At 36.9% G+C, this 18,225-nt stretch overlaps 1 protein-coding gene across 2 annotated transcripts in view; it reads right to left on the reverse strand.

The window, feature by feature from the left end:
* LOC115212905 (multidrug resistance-associated protein 1-like) overlaps positions 1–18,225 on the reverse strand; it is a 102,912-nt gene that overhangs the window by 62,500 nt on the left and 22,187 nt on the right. The window contains exons 5-9 of one of the 2 annotated variants that reach the window (XM_036503837.1): positions 16,332–16,451; positions 15,083–15,144; positions 13,777–13,908; positions 10,637–10,813; positions 1,681–1,858 (exon numbers count right to left, since the gene is read on the reverse strand). In XM_036503837.1, the coding sequence (XP_036359730.1) occupies positions 1,681–1,858; positions 10,637–10,813; positions 13,777–13,908; positions 15,083–15,144; positions 16,332–16,451 (669 nt within the window). Of the gene's footprint in view, positions 1–1,680; positions 1,859–10,636; positions 10,814–13,776; positions 13,909–15,082; positions 15,145–16,331; positions 16,455–18,225 lie in introns of both variants that reach the window. The other variant, XM_029781721.2, reaches the window with a different exon arrangement.

Below are 18,225 nucleotides of genomic sequence, written 5' to 3' on the forward strand. Positions count from 1 at the left end.
CAACCAAATAAAGAGAGCCATATTCTATAAACAAATGTTTTCCATCTGTGCCATCCAAAGCACACCTGAGTAAATGTTACTTATAACTTAGCCAAATGGGTCTGCACAATTGTATCCAGTGAAAACATCCAGACATAAGACTTCAAGTACTTAAGGGTACACATTTAGACAGTAATTATTCATTTAATTGATAATAGAATAGAATGAGCCGTAAAAAGCAACATCCTAACAAAACAAAGAAATTAAAATATCATCATCATCATTTCATGTCCATTTTCCATACTGACATAGGTTGGACGGCTTGACAGGAACTGGTAAGGCAGGGTCTGCACCGAGTTCAATAGTCTCTTGGCTTGGTTTCTATAGCTAAATGCCCTTCCTACCACCAAAGAATTAAAAATTTTACCTCATATTTCCACCTGCAATCCTAAAAGCAAGGCCTACAGCATCATATTTCAAAACATAATGACCAAGTCCTTCAAACTCATACTATCATAAAAAGCAAAAGACAGCTCAAATCAATGGAAAAAAATACAAAGGTATAACACAATAACAAAACCAACAGTAAAAAGAATACAGAAGATTCAATGGTGGTATATGTTTAAATCTGTCAGAAGGATTGGAGATCTATTTTAAACAAAGGCAATTCTTTATAATTAAAAATAACTATCTGTGCATCTGAAAATTTGATCAATACAATTACATGTTCAGGATGTAATAAAACTACATAGGGCAAACTAAGATGTCCTTAAGACAATGCATGACTCTGCATAGATCCCAAATTAGAATACTGGTATACCGTCAAATAGAATTTATTGAACATATTGTCACATACACCTGTAAGAAGCAACTAAATTTTATGATCTTCCAATACTACAGCACTACTGCTGGTATGGCCACTACTCTTGCTACTGAAGGCAAGGAACAAACCACTACCATTATATCTACAGTATTTTACCATTTCCACTACTACTATTACAACTACTGCTACTAATGAACTTGGTACAGTCACTTCTACTATGTCCACTACCATTGCTACTGCTAAGAGCCAGTTCTCCCACTGTTAATAGCCAGCTCTCAATACCAATGCTACCAGTAAGTAACAAAAGACAGCTGCTGCTGCTAAAACTGTTACAACTAATATTATGACCCAGCAGCAACCAGAAGGAAACCAACATCATGTGAATTTTTGAAGAAAAATGTGAACTTTTAAAACAGATATCATGAAAGATTAATTTAATTTATTTTGCCTTCTCTCACAGCAGGACTAAACTGACTTAAAACACTTGAAATCAGTTGCATATTTTGATAAAAATGTATGAGGGGGTACTGAAAAGTTCCTGATTTTGGATAAAAGAAAATATAGGAAGATCAGTTAATTATGATTTTATTCCACACACTTATCGCAGTGGTCCTTCAGTTTTTCTAAGTCCTGTAAAAGTTGGGCTTCCAACCAGACCTTTCGCGATACCCTTAAAGCCAGGAACTTTTCAGCACTCCCTTACATCCATGATAAATTTCTCAAAGCATTTTCTTCTGTTTGTTTTTAATATAAATTTACTCATGAGAAACCCCTTAAATATTTAAATATATATAGTTGGTGTCCCAGCATGGTCACAATCTCTGGTTGAAAGCAGTAAAAGGGAAAAAAATAGCATACATGGATAACAATTTACTTGCCTTGCAATATACAGCAGAAGTAATAGTGGTTCTTAGCTTCATGCCAACTACTAAGCAGTTGTGGAAGTATTGATGCAAAACTATTGATTGTAAGGTTGCAGAAATTAATAAGAGTGATGCATATAAAAATCCTTGCCATGTGAATGCACTTCTCTTAGAGATGAATTGAATCAACAATCTAAAATTAGAAGATAAGATAAGATAAAACAAAGAAAAATAGGAAAAGAAAATATGTACAAGCTGACATGACTAATATATAATTAGCCCCTAAGACTCTATATATAGAGTCTCTCTCTCTCTCAGCCAGGTAACCTTGTACCTCCTCTATAGCAAGAAACTTGATTCTGTCTCCCTGCCTCACTATAACCTTTCATCATCTGACACAAAAGCACCTCCTCCAATATCCCCTCCCCTCTCAAAAGAGGTTTTTTTTTGTCTTGCAAGTACTTGGTGACCCTGTCAGTGCAGGTGCTACTTAAAAGCACCCAGTCCACACTGTAAAGTTATTGGCATTTGGAAGGACATCCAAGTGTAAAAACCTTGTCAAAACTGACCTCGCTTGTGCTTGCATCATGTAAAAAAACACTAAGTCCACTCTGCTGAGTAGTTGGTGTTAGGAAGGGCATCCAGCTGTAAAAATCTTGCCAAAACAGTTACAGAAGTCTGATGCAGACTTCTGCCTGGCCGGCTCTTGTCAAACCTTCCCACCCATGCCAGCATGGAAGGTGAATGTTAAATAATGATGATGATATAACATGCTTAAAAGAAAAACTAATTTAAAAATAAACAAAGAAATTAATAATGGCATTGTTACATTCATTATTAACAGTGATTTATGACTTCTTCACTACCCACCATCAACATCATCATTATTATTTTACACTCAATTTCAATGGTAACATAGCTTGTAGGGGTTGTCAAAGTTCAGGTCAGCTCTTATTTGGAATTACTGCCGTCTTAAAAAGGTTTGGGACCATCTCACATTCATACTCTATTTTTGACATGGTTTCTAGTGCCGGATGCCAATCCTAATACAAACTACTTTACTTAGTGTACTGAGTGCATTTTATTGTGGCACTAATACAAGAGATGTCATCAAGCCCTCAGCAATACAAAAAGGCCTCACTTAACCCTTACACTGTCTGTTTGTTTATCAACTCACTCTATACAATATATAAAAATATTAAAAGGTAATCTTACACTTCTTCACAATGAGTCATGATTTCATGTTTATCCTTATATTTCGTAAGTGAATGAAAAACAAATGCCATCTACTCACTGGGATAGGAAGCTAATCCTTCATGGCTAACTTTACTCAGAGGAAGAAATTTGAACTCAGTACTGGAGTAAGTTAACAAATCTTGCATCACATCAACAGTGCTGATATTGTTCAGAGTAAAGAGTGGTTGCCACTTTATTATATATATATATATATATAGCTGCAGCTTGTTGGACTGATCCATTTGAAGGAAAAGCATCCTGGCCACTGGCCATGGATATAACACAATGCTAAGGACAAGATATGAAATGTTGGCTTCTCAAATACCTACAAGCCAAATATAATCTCTTATATATATGGGTTTCAAATTTTGGCACTAGGCCAGCAATTTCAGTGGAGGGGATAAGTCGATAAGATCAACTCCAAGGTTTAACTGGTATTTATTTTATCAACCCCACCCTCAAAAGGATGAAAGAGAAAGTTGACCTCAGCAGAATTTGCTAAGCATTTTGCCCAGCATGCTAATAATTCTGCCAACTCCACTGTCTTAGTCTCTTTGTTATTAGCAACATAAAGATTTCTGACATAACCACAAGGTCTAAAATTTGAGATGGAGTATAGTCATTTGTATTGACCTCCTAGTATTTGACTAGTACTTGCTTTATCAACTTCAGAGGGATGGAAAGCAAAGTTGCCTTAAGTGGGATTTGAACTCAGAACATAAAGAACATTTTGTCCAATGCTTTACCAATTCTGTCAATCTACAGCTCTATACACACATACACACACACGTACGTACGTATGTATGTATGTATATGAGAGTGGAAGTACATGCCTAGTGGTTAGAGCAGCAGACTTGTGTGTTTGAATCTCAGACCGGGCGATGTGTGTTTTTATGAGTGAAACACCTAAGCTTCACATGGCTCCGGCAGAAGGTAATGGTAAACTTTGCTGACTCTTTCCTCCTGCATCTTGCAGCTCACCTGTGATGGACCAGCGTCCCATCCAGGTGGGGAACTTATACGCCAAGGAAACCGGCCCTATGAGCCAGGCGTGGCTTGAGAAGGAACAATGTATATGAGAGCTGATAAGCTGGCAGGCAGGTAATAAGGTTGCTGGTTTGTAACTGGTTGATGGTGCTGTACTAATCCAAAACACTTAACTATATAAATACCATCATCATTTTACATCTACTTTCAGTGTTGGTAAGGGGTGGATGGCTGGTCATGGTCTGAATCCTCTTGGGTTGGAGGATCCCATCTCACTGATACATTTAGTTTCTGGCATTGATTCTATGGCTGGATATCTTTCTTAATATCAACCACGTATGTACAGAGTGTAGTGGGTGTATTTCACCATGATGCTAGTGTTTGAGAGGCTGTTATGTCTTTGGCTGGACTAAAGAATCCTCTGAACCCTGTCATCTTCACTTGTACATACACCAAACACTTTATAGAGCGTATTGAGTGCAATTTTTCATGAGTATGTAAAAAATAAAGCCCACAGAGAACAAACAGAATCCAAGTAAACTTTAACCATACAGATATGGTTGCGTTCCACTGCATGGTATCTTGGGCAATTGTCTTTTATAAAAGTCTTGGGTCAAACAATACCTTATGAGTGAAAATTGTTAGACAGAAAATGCATAGAAGCCTGCATTTATATATTTTATATTTATGTATGCGTATATGTATTAGTGTAATCACACACACATTAAATGATATTATTTTATGTATATTGTGTGTGTATCTCTCTCTCTCTCTCTCTATATATATATATATATATATATATATATATATTCTTTTATTTTTTTTACCCGTTTCAGTCATTTGACAGCAGCCATGCTGAAGCACTGCCATTAGTTGAGCAAATCAACACCAGGACTTATTCTTTGTAAGCCTAGTACTTATTCTATCGGTCACTTATGCAGAACTGGGGGACGTAAATACACCAGTATCAGTTATCAAGCAATGTTGGGGAGAGAAACACAGACACACACACATATATATATATAGGTCCAACCCATGCTAGCATGGAAAGTGGACGCTAAACGATGATGATGATGACACACACATATATATATGTGCATGTCTACCAAATCCATTCATAAGGCTTTGGTAAGCTCGAGGCTATAGAAGAAGACACTTACCCAAGGTACCACACAGTGGGACTGAACCCAGAACCATGTGGTTGGTAAGCAAGCTACATACCACACAGCCACTCCTGCACCTATGTGTATACATATACATACATACACAACACATATTCTTTCAGTCATCAGCCTACATCCAAACTGTGGAGCTCCTCTCAAGGATTTTGTTGATTATAAAAACTCCAGTACTTTTAAGTCTGATACTTAGTTTGATGATTGTTATTTGTTGGAATACTAAGTTATGGACATAAACAATACCTGATTTACAGTAGTATAAATATGAACAGACATTTGTGCACACTCATACATACATACATACATACATACATATATACAGGGCTTCAGCACAGTTTCTGATTCTGAAATTTCGTTCACAAAGACAATTACCCAATGTACCAGTTACTGGGAACGAACCCAAAATACACAGTTGCAAAGTGAACTCCAAAATCACTCAGCCATGCCAACGCTTACATAAACAATATTCTATTCACCTTGTACTTTGAGGGTCTATCCTTACACATTACCACTATTTTATTTCTCCAGCTCTACCTTGTTGACTCTCACCCATTCTTCTATAATGTGAGTAACCATGTAGCTTCTCTACAGCAAGAAACCATTTCTATACTGGCACTTTCTCTCATCTAGTATAAAATGGCCTCTCTCAGTTTAAGTGGATCTTAGTCTTGAAAGGTGATGTTGCAAGTGAGAGTGTCATGAAAAAAAGCAGCCAGTATATTTTGGAAAGTGTTAGGCATTAAGAAGGGCATCCAGTCATAGAAACCTTGCTAAAGCAGATATTGGAGCAGTCCTCAAAACCTATTGGATCTTGTCAAACCATCTGACCTATGCCAGTATTGAAGATGGGCATTAAATGTTCATCTTCAATACAATCAAAGGATGATGATGATAGCAGTATATCTTTAATCTTTTATTCGTTTCAATCATTAGACTACGGCCATGCTGGGGCACAGGCTTGAAGAATTTTAGTCGGAAAAATCAGCCCCAGTACTTTTTTTCAAGCCTGGTGCTTATTCTATTGGCCTCTTTTGCCAAACCACAAAGTTATGGGGACATAAACACACCATACACAAGGTGTCAAGTGGTGGTGGGGAACACAGACACAAAGACACACACACATATACATACATACATAAAAAGCACCATCCGAATCGTGGCCGAAGCCAGTGCCGCCTCGACTGGCTTCCGTGCAGGTGGCACGTAAAATGCACCAATCCGACCATAGCCGATGCCAGCCTTGCCTGGCTCCAGTGCAGGTGGCACGTAAAAAGCACCCACTACATTCACGGAGTGGTTGGCGTTAGGAAGGGCATCCAGCTGTAGAAACATTGCCAGATAAGACCGGAGCCTGGGGCAGCCTTCTGGCTTCCCAGATCCCTGGTCGAACCGTCCAACCCATGCTAGCATGGAGAACGGACGTTAAACGACGATGATGATATATATATATATATACACAAGCTTCTTTCAGTTTCCATGTATCAAATCTCCATGCAAGGCTTTGGTCTGCCCAAGGCTATGGTAGAAGACACTGGCTCAAGACACCACACAGTGGGACTAAACCTGGAACCATGTGGTTGGAAAGCAAACTCCTTATCACACAGTGACACCTGCACCTTACACACAAACTCTCTCTCAACATTAATTACATGTTTCAAGTATAGATTACTATTTCACAAGTAAAAAAAAAATAGAGTCTGTGTTAAATAAAGAGGAAGTGATTGAAAACAGTGAATTTATACAAATATTTGTTTGCAGAATCATAATCCTCAAAGTTTAAATTTGAAGAAATTAAAAAAAAAGCTCTGCTGCATATTTTATAAATATCTTATATATTAAATACATATTTTTCCATGTGTCACAGCTGTAATGCCTTTGTGTTATTTTCTTTCCAAGTGAATTGTTATGCAAATAATATTTCAAAGAAGAAACCTATTACAAATAGCATAAACATTGTGAATGAAATAAATTTATGCAGAACTTCATTGATTTTCATTTAAGCAGTTCTCCACCAACCACGTGCTCTATTTCTTAGGCAACACTAGGTACCTTTCTACCCTTCTAGCATGTGTGTATGTGTAATTTACAAGCATGACATGTATACTGACTTAGCTGCTTGTTCACCAACACATATTATACACATAAAAAATAATATAAAAGCATAAGCCAACACAAACAAGCATGTCCTTGATACTGCTCACATACACATGAGCTGCACCTGCCTACCTCGGCTGCTATGGCATTGAGGCAGATCCAGCCACCCTCATTAATGGGGACAAAACACTGGATGATGATGATGATATATATATATACAGGTGATAATACACACATACATCTATACATATCTCCAGCCTTTCACGTCAGTGCATGCTTTAGGTATGTGTTTATGCACTCACACCCACATGTATATACTGTGTACACATTTTAGCAAGCAAATACATACACACACACACACACACATATATATATAAACCACACGTGAATCGTTGGCAATTTTCTTCTTCCGTCTTCCTTTCTATTGGACTTTCCTCAGTTTCTGAAGAAAAGCATTGCTCGAAACGTTAAACCACTTTTCTTTCCTTCCCCGAGCATCTGCTAATACTTTACATGTACCACATCTTTGCACTGTTGTGTTTTTTGTTTGTTGTTCTTATTTTTTTGGATTTACTCTCTCTCTCTCTCTCTCATATATATATATATATATATATAGCCTTAAGCACACACACATCTACTAACATCACACATATTCATATCTTCAAAATCATTACTTCATTTAACATCCACTTTTCCATGTTTGCATGGGTTATATGAAATTTGCTGAGCAAGATTTCCTTTGACCAGATGCCATTCCAGTTGCCAAGCCTCACCTGTTTTCAAAGGTAATATTTCCTAAAATCCAGATGTTCTTTTCACAGAAGAGCAGAAACGAACATCACTTGCATGAAGATGCTCAACTACAACCATCGTATGACGTCAAGACAAGGGTATGTATGTACTCACATATATGCACATACAACAGGCTGATTTCAGTTTCTGTCTACCAAATTTACTCACAAGGCTTTGGCTGAGTCTAGGGTTACAGGTGACACTTGCCTGAGGTACAACACAAAAGGACTGATCCCAAGGACCAAGGTTGAGAAGCAAGCCTTTGAAGTACATGGTTATGCCTGTGCATTTCCCCGCCACAAAAAAAAAACATCAAGAATGCAACAATACATCTTGGGAAGCATGCACACATATTGGAATGTTCATTATCATCATCATCATCATCATTTAACATCTCTTGTCCATGCTAGTGAGGGTTGGCAAGCTGGAAGGCAGCATCAGACTCCAGTCTAATTTGGCATGATCTCTACGGCTAGATGTCCTTCCTAAAGCCAACCACTCAGAGAGTGTAATGGGTGCTTTTACATGCTATTTGCATGATACCAGTACCTGCCATGACTGTGATTTTACTTGGTTTGATGGGTCTTCTTCTCAAGCATGGCAGAATGCCAAAGGTTTTGGTCATTCGTCATTGCCAATGTGAGGCTCTAAACTTGAAAGGAGCTTTTCACATGCCACCATTGGCATAGGCTGCTTTGCTTCCATGAAGCCCTACACTTGAAAGGTGCTTTTTACGTGCCAGTAATGTGTGACACCAGCATCGGCCACAACTATGATTTCACCTGGCTTGATGGGCCTTCTCACGCACAGCATATCGCCAAAGGTCTCAGTCACTAGTCATTGCCACTGTGGGGCCCAAAGTTCGAAGATCATGCTTCACCACTTCATCCAATGTCTTCCTTGGTCTACCACTACCACAGGTTCCCTCTAGAGTTTGGTACTTCTTTACACAGCTGTCCTTGTCCATATGCATCACATGACCATAACAGTGCAGTCGTCTCTTTTGCACATCACATCTGGTGCCTCTTATGCTCAACTTTTCTCTCAAGATGCTTACACTGTTGTACGTGCACACTGACATTGCACATCTAGCAAAGCACACTGGCTTCATTTCATTCAAGCCTATGCAGGTCCTTGGCTGTCACAGCCCATGTTTCACTGCCATATAGCATAGCTGTTTGCACACATCATCATACAATCTGCCTTTCACTCTGAGGGAGAGGCCCTTTGTTGCCAGCAGAGGTAGGAGCTCTCTGAACTTTTCCCAGCCAATTCTTATTCTAGTAGCTACACCCACGGAGCATCCACCTCCACTACTAATTTGGTCACCTTGATAACAGAAGCTATCTACTACCTCTTGCTTTCTCCTCTGGTAGTTGATGGAGTCTATTTTTTGTATATTTTTGGTGTTTATTGTACCTGTGCATCTTTCACACACAAAAGCTATTTTTTTCTGTTAACCTTAAATAATGATCATGATGATGATAACTTGGGAATAATGTTGGGAAAACAAAGTTAAGTTCATTATAAACATTATCAAGCTAATGTAGAATATTATCAGAGACTTGTTATGTTGGTGTTGAATTACACTTGAAATTATAAAATTACCATGTAGTGCAAAGTCCTAGAAATCAGGTGATTGACTGCACTTTGATCATAAAGTGAAATTCTGCCTACAACCACAGAAGAGTCAACAAAATATAGGATTGACAGATATATAAATATGAGTGAGAGGGGTTTAAATAGAAATATTAAATTGATTTAAGCTTCCTAAGTGCATCCATCAATCACATGTTTAACTGACAATGTATTGTTCTAAAGTCTAAACTTCACCATAGAATCAAGTGATTTTTAAGGTTATAAATGCATTCAACTATTGTTATATTTATTTATTGTTTGTTTGTTTGCAGGAACATAAATATGGAGAAATAGTTGAATAGGTATAGCTGTCATGGCACTTATTTTTCATATAAGCTAAGTAAGATAACAATTTTTGAGCTTATAGGTCTGTGGTTCAAATCTTGTGCAGGTCAATTAAGCCTTATATTCATCCTGTATTGATGAAATAAACACTTGATCAATCAGAAAAAATGGCTTTGATTTGAATACATATTTGACAAAATATTTTGGCAGTTTGCAGTTATCTTTTTTGTTTTACTTTTTTCTGACACTGGACTGTGGCCAATTGGGGCACTGCCTTGAACAAATTAATGGCAGTATTTATTTTTTAAGCCTGACAATTATTCTATTGGTTTCTTTTCCTAAACTGCTAAGTTATGGGGATGTAAAGAAACCAACACCAGTTGCCAAACAGTGGTGGGAGATAAATATAACACAGACAGACACACACAAATATATATATATATATATATATATGAGACAGAGTAAGTTTCTTTCAGTTTCTATCTACTAAATCCACTCACAAGGCTTTGGTCAGCCTGGGGCTGAACCAATTAATAAATATAACAATAGTTGAAGACACTTGCCCAGTGGGACTGGAACCCAAGAAAACAAGCTTCTCAACCACACAGCTATGACTGTGATTGGTAACTTTAAATTATGCAGTTATTCTTGAAAAAAAAATCTCAATCTCAGTGCATTACAAATTTAAAAGAAGAATTAGCAATTTACATAAAATTGAAATATGACTAGAAAAGGCAATATGCACAAATATACACACTTACTTCAAGAGCATAGGGCTGACAAATAGCAATATGTCATGAATCAACTTGAAAAATATAGCTAAAAGTATTTTGTCCCCAAATGCTCTTAATAAGCATTTTACAAGGCTGGATTTTTTTCCACCAACAACCTTGATGTCATCTGTGTTATTCTTTAAAAGGTGTTCCTCATTATGAGTCCTGGAAATATGAAAAACAGAAGCAAAAATCAACAACTTATTTAAATAGAAATTACTCACTCAAATGCAACTACATACACACTATCCAATTCATGCTAGCATAGAAAAAAACAGAGGTAAACAATAAACAGATAAATGGCTTAACATCTCCATACTTCCAAATAATAATCCATTCAATGATGCTATTGTCCTAACAAGTAGCGTATCACTAACTTAAGTCAGTAATAAAAAATTATATATATCTTAAAGAACTTCACTTGAAAATGCATACATATTTACGTTGTTTATATTACAAACCAAATATTTTATATGATGGTAGGTCAAATATTATAAGCACTCTTGTTTCTGTAATTGATTGAAACAAAACCAGTGGTTACAGTTATATGCATAAAACCTTAAAATGTATTTGGTATGAGAAACTCCTAGCTAAACTGCTTGCCCATATTCTATAATGTCTCATAGCTTGGATTAGGAATTTCTTGTAAGATTGAACTATTGTAGCATTTGCCAACAGAGCTCCCTCTAACTCCCATTCTATTAACTCAGGATGTATCCTTAAGATTCAGTAATGTTTTCCACACTTCTTTCTGTACATTAAAGCCCTACCTGAGACGCTATAGTTCACTCATCATTAACCTTCTGCACACAACTGTCATCCATACAAACTAAATGCTTCCTGACAGATATACTGAATCTATGAACAGAGACCTTGAGAGTATCCAAGCATCTTCCCATAGAGGATATAACTTTGTATAGTTGAACAGCACAAAACCTCAATCACAACATATAAGCTGAGGCTATACATATGCAAGTTAAAATTGGAGTCTGATGCAGCCCTGCAGCTCATTGGTTCCCTGTCAAACCATCCTACCATGTCAGCATGAAAAACAGATATCAAATGATGACGATGAAACTAATATCACTGAACACATCTGAGAAGCCATTTAACTGTTTAGCAAATCCCACTCGCCTCCCAACAGCAACACAATACAAGGAAAAGAGAAATAGCTTACAGAAGTGTTATTTGTTCTCTTTGCCTCTTGTATTGCTACTAGAATGTGACAAGTTGGCAGAATCATTTGAGTATCAGACAAAATATTTGTTCCTACCCTCTCCATTCTGAATTAAAACTAACAGTCCAGTCCAGTACAGATGTTGATTCTTCTCCATCTCTCTCTCACTGAAAGAAATCAGCTGTGGTCAGACATGGAGAGAGATGGGTTCCAGCAAATTTAAAAACATTACCACTACACTGGCCTCTGCTTCTCTGGCTAGCTGCATACACTCACAATATCTTTTCATCTCCTTCATACTATTCTGTCATCTTAACCCTTTTGTTACTATATTTCTGACCAAAATACACACCTTATGTGTTTCAATTAATTTCTAACATAATCATAAATTTAGTCTGGTTTCATTAAACAACTATAACTTTTTTATTTATCAATATATTAACGTGAATTTTGGAAGATAATTTAATGAAATGTTCTCAACCAATTCTATACTATAATTTTTGTCACAAAGTGACTCTAATTGCAGGTAGATACAGGTAAATTCAACAAAATATAAAATTATTAAAATTTTTGTTCAAACATCGCTATAGAAAATGGGTTATTAGCTAATATTCAATTGGGTATACAACAAAATTTTACTATAGAATTTGTTATTCTGGGTAACTTTCTGATACCCATAATAATATTTATGGCAAAATAGTCTTAATTTCATTTAAGGTTGTGGGAAACCACAAAGTACCCTTTCTTTCGCTTTGTTTACATTTAGCGTAATGGTTCGTTTCCGCTGTAATGATTTCAAATAGGCTCATTCGAAAAAGTAAAAAGAAATAGTCTAAGGCTTTACTTTACTCTCCTGGGAAAGATTGTGGCTTGGTCCAGTTTCTTCAGAAAAATCACTGAAAGAAACAGTTTTTAAATTTTCACTCCATTCAGGTGCCAATTCATTTTCTTTATTGCTGTCGGAGCTTTCGGATTCACTGTTTCATTTTCGGAAAATGAAACATTGGATTCATTATCAAATACCACGTGCTTTTTTTTTTCAGTCATAGAGTTAGATTTATGAAGGTCTCCAGTAGAAAAGCCTTTGAATTCTGACTCGCTGCTTGATATAATGAAATTCGTATCCATTTTTTGTCAGAATTACAAATTTTGAAAACACAATAGGAACAAATTTCGTAAAAAAATCTCCCAAAATTCACGGAATTAAAATTACACTTCGATCGTTGTACAACGAATGTACTAAAGAGATTTGCTCTGATATTCTCATTTAAATATGAATAGGTAAATACGGGCGGGTTTGGTCACATAAACCTAAATTTTTTTCGGGCGGCTTGGTAACGAAAGGGTTAATATTATAAAGTAAAAGTCAACTTTTTATAAAATAAACCTAAATTTTTCACATATCTTGCCCTAAGCACTTTTCCCAAAACTTTTTACTCAGAACTGTGATCTTTCTGGAATTTCCTCTGGTAGGCTTGCAAAGGCTATGGGATTTGCTCCAAAAACACACATATAAATGTGAATTTATTCAAGAAGACTTAGATACAACAAATCTGATACACAAGTTAAACTTTATCTCATTGAAAACTCTGTGAAATACATTCTATTTCCAGCTAATTGTACTCTCTTTCTCTCTCTCTCTCTCTCTCTCTCTCTCTCTCTGAAACTATCATAACAATCATCAGTGTAGTCCTAAAATCAAAGTATACTACTCTGTACAAGGCAATTTCTTACCAACCCATGTTTGATTCTAAGCTCTTCAAAATTTTGTGCTAACAATACCAATACTACTAAGCTCTGAGACAGATTATCATGAACTTACATAATACACTGCTCTTTGTAGATATAAAAGAAAACGAGTACTGAATACTATTAAATTGAAAAGCTAGTGCCAACTGACATCTTTGACCTATGATCCATGATACAAATGCTCAAGGAAATAGTTACTTACTTTACATGCTTTTTTGATTCTTCTTGCCAATATTTGTTGAAATATACAACAATCTCTTTAGAAGTTAAGTAAGAATTTAATGTCCACAAGTCTTTGAATTCAAGACTTTTACGGTAACCTTTTACCAGTAATCTGTAAAACAAATGATTAGTAAATATTACTTCATAACATAATCCAGTGTTAAAACAATTGGACATCATATTCAGTTAGTAAGTTCTTCAGTTTGAGTTCATTAATTGTTAATTGAGGCACAATGCTTTGAAGTTCCTTTTATCCTTACATACATCTTACACTTATTCATGCCCGTGAGGAATAAATTACAGAACTTGAGAACTTATTAAAAAAAATCCTTTTGTGTGAAAATACAGTCACTTTCTAAATATACTTTATAATTTAATTTACCATTGAAGTTTACAATGAATATATAATGAAAGACATTCAGGTTATTTATTGTTAATTGTCACAACTTTACTGTCATTATTGCTCAAGATCCTTTATGTGATCTTACTTGTACTTGTACTCGTGACGACTTTCACCCTGGGCGGGTTAAGTTGGCATCTCGACCATGGCAGCCCGCGCATGACAGTCCTGCACCAGTTCACTGGAGATAGCGAGCCAGTCAGTTCCATCAGCGCAGGTCAACCACCTGCGGTCCCGTGAGCACGGAGAGGTCCTCCTTGATCGTCGTAACCCAGGTCTTCAGCTGCCCGCCTGCGCGTTTCTGCCAGTTGGGAAGTGGAGTTGGGAGAAGGACATCACGGCTCAGTTCACCCACCGGACGCCTACATGCATGGCCAAACCGCCGCTGCAGAAGGACAGATGCAAAGTCCATCCCCTCCTCACCGTGGTGGGGACACTGGCAACGGGTAGTGTCAGAGCTATGCCGTCGGGTACTTCGGTTCCTGGTAGGGCCACCCAAGGCGGATTGGTCTGACATTGAGTGGTATTAGTGTGTTTATATCCCTTTAACTTAGCAGTTCAGCAAAAAAGACTGATAAAATAAGTACCAGACTTAAAAATAAAGTAAGTACAGGGATCAATTAGTTTGACTATAATTCCTCAAAGTGGTGCCCCAGCATGACCACAGTCTAATGGATGAAAGAAGATAAAAGATAAGGTTGTAAGTGGTTCTATGCTCCATGGTAAAAGTGCTTGTGTTTGACAAGGATGAGTAATGGCTGAAGCAGCTGGGAGGATTCCTAACAGAGATTTGAATTGTTAAAATCTGAAGATAGAATCTTTAGTGTTTATCTTAGAAGTCACTAAATGAGAGTTAGATCTTTGGTATAAGTATAAAAATACTTACGGTGTTACCCACCAGAAGGAAATATTAGACAAAAAGGATGCTCGTTCCTCTGGACAGACATTCTAAAATGAAAATTTCAGGAAAATAAGTATACAAATAGCAAACTAGTTTGTTAAGAAAATCTATATTAGAGATGGAAGTAGTAGTTATACCGAGAAGTAATGTTTATCGCCATTTAAAAGTGGGTGTTCTTAAGAACAGAGAATACTGTAATTTTAATCCCAGGAGGACATACATTTGTCACTCTCCATGTGATACCACAAGCTAAGAGAAATACTATGTAATTAAACCATTACATTTTCTGAGAATGGCTGGAAAGTTAAATATAGTATGTATTGTAAAAGACAGAATGCAGTACAAATTTAAATTACTTTTTTCCTAAAATTGTGCATAGCTGACACAAGCATTTTCCTGGTGTACAGTTGTCATTGCTAAATAATATTTGATGGCATTGCTGGAAAAAACAGACTACCGGCATCAGTTGTTAGTTGTCAGAGAACTGCATCCTTCAAAACTTCCATGCTTCCTGGGATTCGCCAACACTACACCTGATTTTCTCCCCTCCATACACACGCAAGCATGTATCTGACTCATGCATTATTCGCTTTCCAGACATTTGTACATTACTGCATATACTTTATACGCACTTTTTGACAAGTTGTGGTGCACCTGAGCACTGTATACAATAATTTCATTATTATTATTATTATTATAGATAACTTCACAGTAGAGAATACATGATACCAGCATGAAAGAGCTAAAGGTAAATAAATGTCCTTCAGCTATGTTCCTAGAAATGGTCTGTTGGGAGTCCAATAATTAGGGGTTTAACAAATATTTGTACCTTCATACTATTAAGGTTGATGGGTTAAAAGATGTTTCCAATTTTATAACATGGTTCAAGTGAATAAACAAAGGTATGTTGTGAATGTTTAGTAGCAAAATAGCTGTTAATAACATGGTAACAGTCTTCTTGGAATTTACTCAGAATCACTAATAATGTAATCTCTTTTAATGTAGCAATCTTGAACAAAAGATGACAGAAAATTAGTGATGTACCAGTATTAGCATTAGTAATAACAATTTAAGAACTCATGCATCCTATGCAAAAGAATATGCAGTGCAATATCTGTACATACTGCCATGCAGTACATACATATATTGTATGTAGTACCATGCATAAAGCCATGTAAAAGTGGTTAAAATACAATCTTCATTTTGCAACATTTAAAACTTGAATAATACTCACAGAAGGTACAGATTCTGGAGTTTTTCCTTCATCCAAGAGGCAAGAAAGTAAAAATTCTATCACTATGAATGCATAGGTAATATAGAAGATAATATTGTTGAACACATTCTCAGCTTTATTCTCCTGAAATACATAAAGACAGATTCAGTATAACATATTTTTAAGCATTCTGATAAAAATCATATCAAATTAGAAAAAGACAAGCTGTAATAAATCATCTTTCATTTATATCTGCTGTTAGACTGTGGCCATGCTGGTGCACTGCCTGGAAGGATTTAATTGAACAAATCAACCTCAGTACTGATTTTTTAAAGTCTGGTACTTATTCTATCTGTCGCTTTTCCCAAACTTCTCAGTTATGGGGACATAAACCAACACCAGTTGTCAAGCAATGGTTAAGGGACAAACTCAATAACACACTCACACACAACAGACTTCCACAGTTTCTGCCAACCAAATTCACTCACAAGGCATAATTCAGTCTGGGGCTATGGTAGAAGTGTAGCATAGACTCTATATATGCGCACATTCGAATGTAACAAGTAACAGCTAGCCTTTGGTTGCTGTTTGTATCCTGTTGTGTCAACTACTCTGATTGGTTGGCATTGGTGCAATTTGTCTCCTACTCTGAGGTGCCAACTACCACAAATAGCCAGTCAGAGACTTTAGATAGCATCATGTGAACAACCTTTTTCAAACCCTTTTCGAGCCTACTGCTCTCTATAAAAACCCAGCTTTTTCTTCATTATATTTCTTTGGTTTCAGACCTTTTAAGGTCTAACCACTGACCTCACAAGACACAGCCAGTTCCAGTGACAACACCACAGTAGCCACATTGAGACTCACCAACTTCGTCCAACAGCATTTGGTGATCTCCATCTCCATCGCCACCATCGTCTTAACATCAACATCTCTACATACACAACTCAACAAGCAACTCACCCAGGTTCCAACATTTCACTGTTCGTGAATTACTTCACCATAGATCAACAGTGAATATACAACCTGTGAGATCTCCTGTACCAAGTGACCCTGGAAACAGCATCAGAGCCACAACTTCATGTACTACAACTGGCTCAGCATCATGGCTATAACTTCTTGATACGGTATTTCAACTACCGTGTACAATTGACTACGAACTGTTATTCTCATTCTTGTGTCTATGAACATTCTTCTAACTTCTCATTATAAACTTTTTCACTGTTTTCTTCTTCATTGCTATTCTTATATGTACTTAACACACATGCATACATCTATGCCTATACACACATACACAAGTTAACATATCAATAAATCTTCTCTTAAACATTCTACTCTGTTGTGTGTCTTTTTTCCCTCTGGCACATATATGTAGTATCCAATTCTTCTTTATTGAATCGGCCGTATGATGTGGTACTAAAGAGCCATTCTCGTTACCACCCTTTGCACGGTCCTTACAGAAGACACTTGTGGTGGGATTGAACCTGACACCACATGGTTGCAAAGTGAAGTTCTTAATTAGTCATGCTTGTGCCTATGAGGTAAAGCAGTGCTCATGACTCTTCCTGGGTCTCTGAGACATATAGGAGAGGGAAGGAAGTTTTCCTTAGACTGGAAATCTGGTTTGAATATTTGTGAAAGTTGACTCAATTGAAAGCACTCAAGGATCAAATGGAGGTACTGAAGCAGGCAAATGGGTTAATTCCATTTCTTAAAAACAAGAATTGGCCAGTGCCGCCTGACTGGCTCTCGTACCAGTGGCACATAAAAAGCACCATTCAAGCATGGTTGATGCCAATACCACCTGACTGGCCCTCATGCCGGTGGCACGTAAAAAGTACCCACTACACTCTCGGAGTGGTTGGCATTAGCTGTAGAAACCTTGCCAGATTAGATTGGAACCTGGCACAGCCTT

This window comes from Octopus sinensis, linkage group LG6 (assembly GCF_006345805.1).
Source record: "Octopus sinensis linkage group LG6, ASM634580v1, whole genome shotgun sequence".
Lineage (NCBI taxonomy): Eukaryota > Metazoa > Mollusca > Cephalopoda > Octopoda > Octopodidae > Octopus > Octopus sinensis.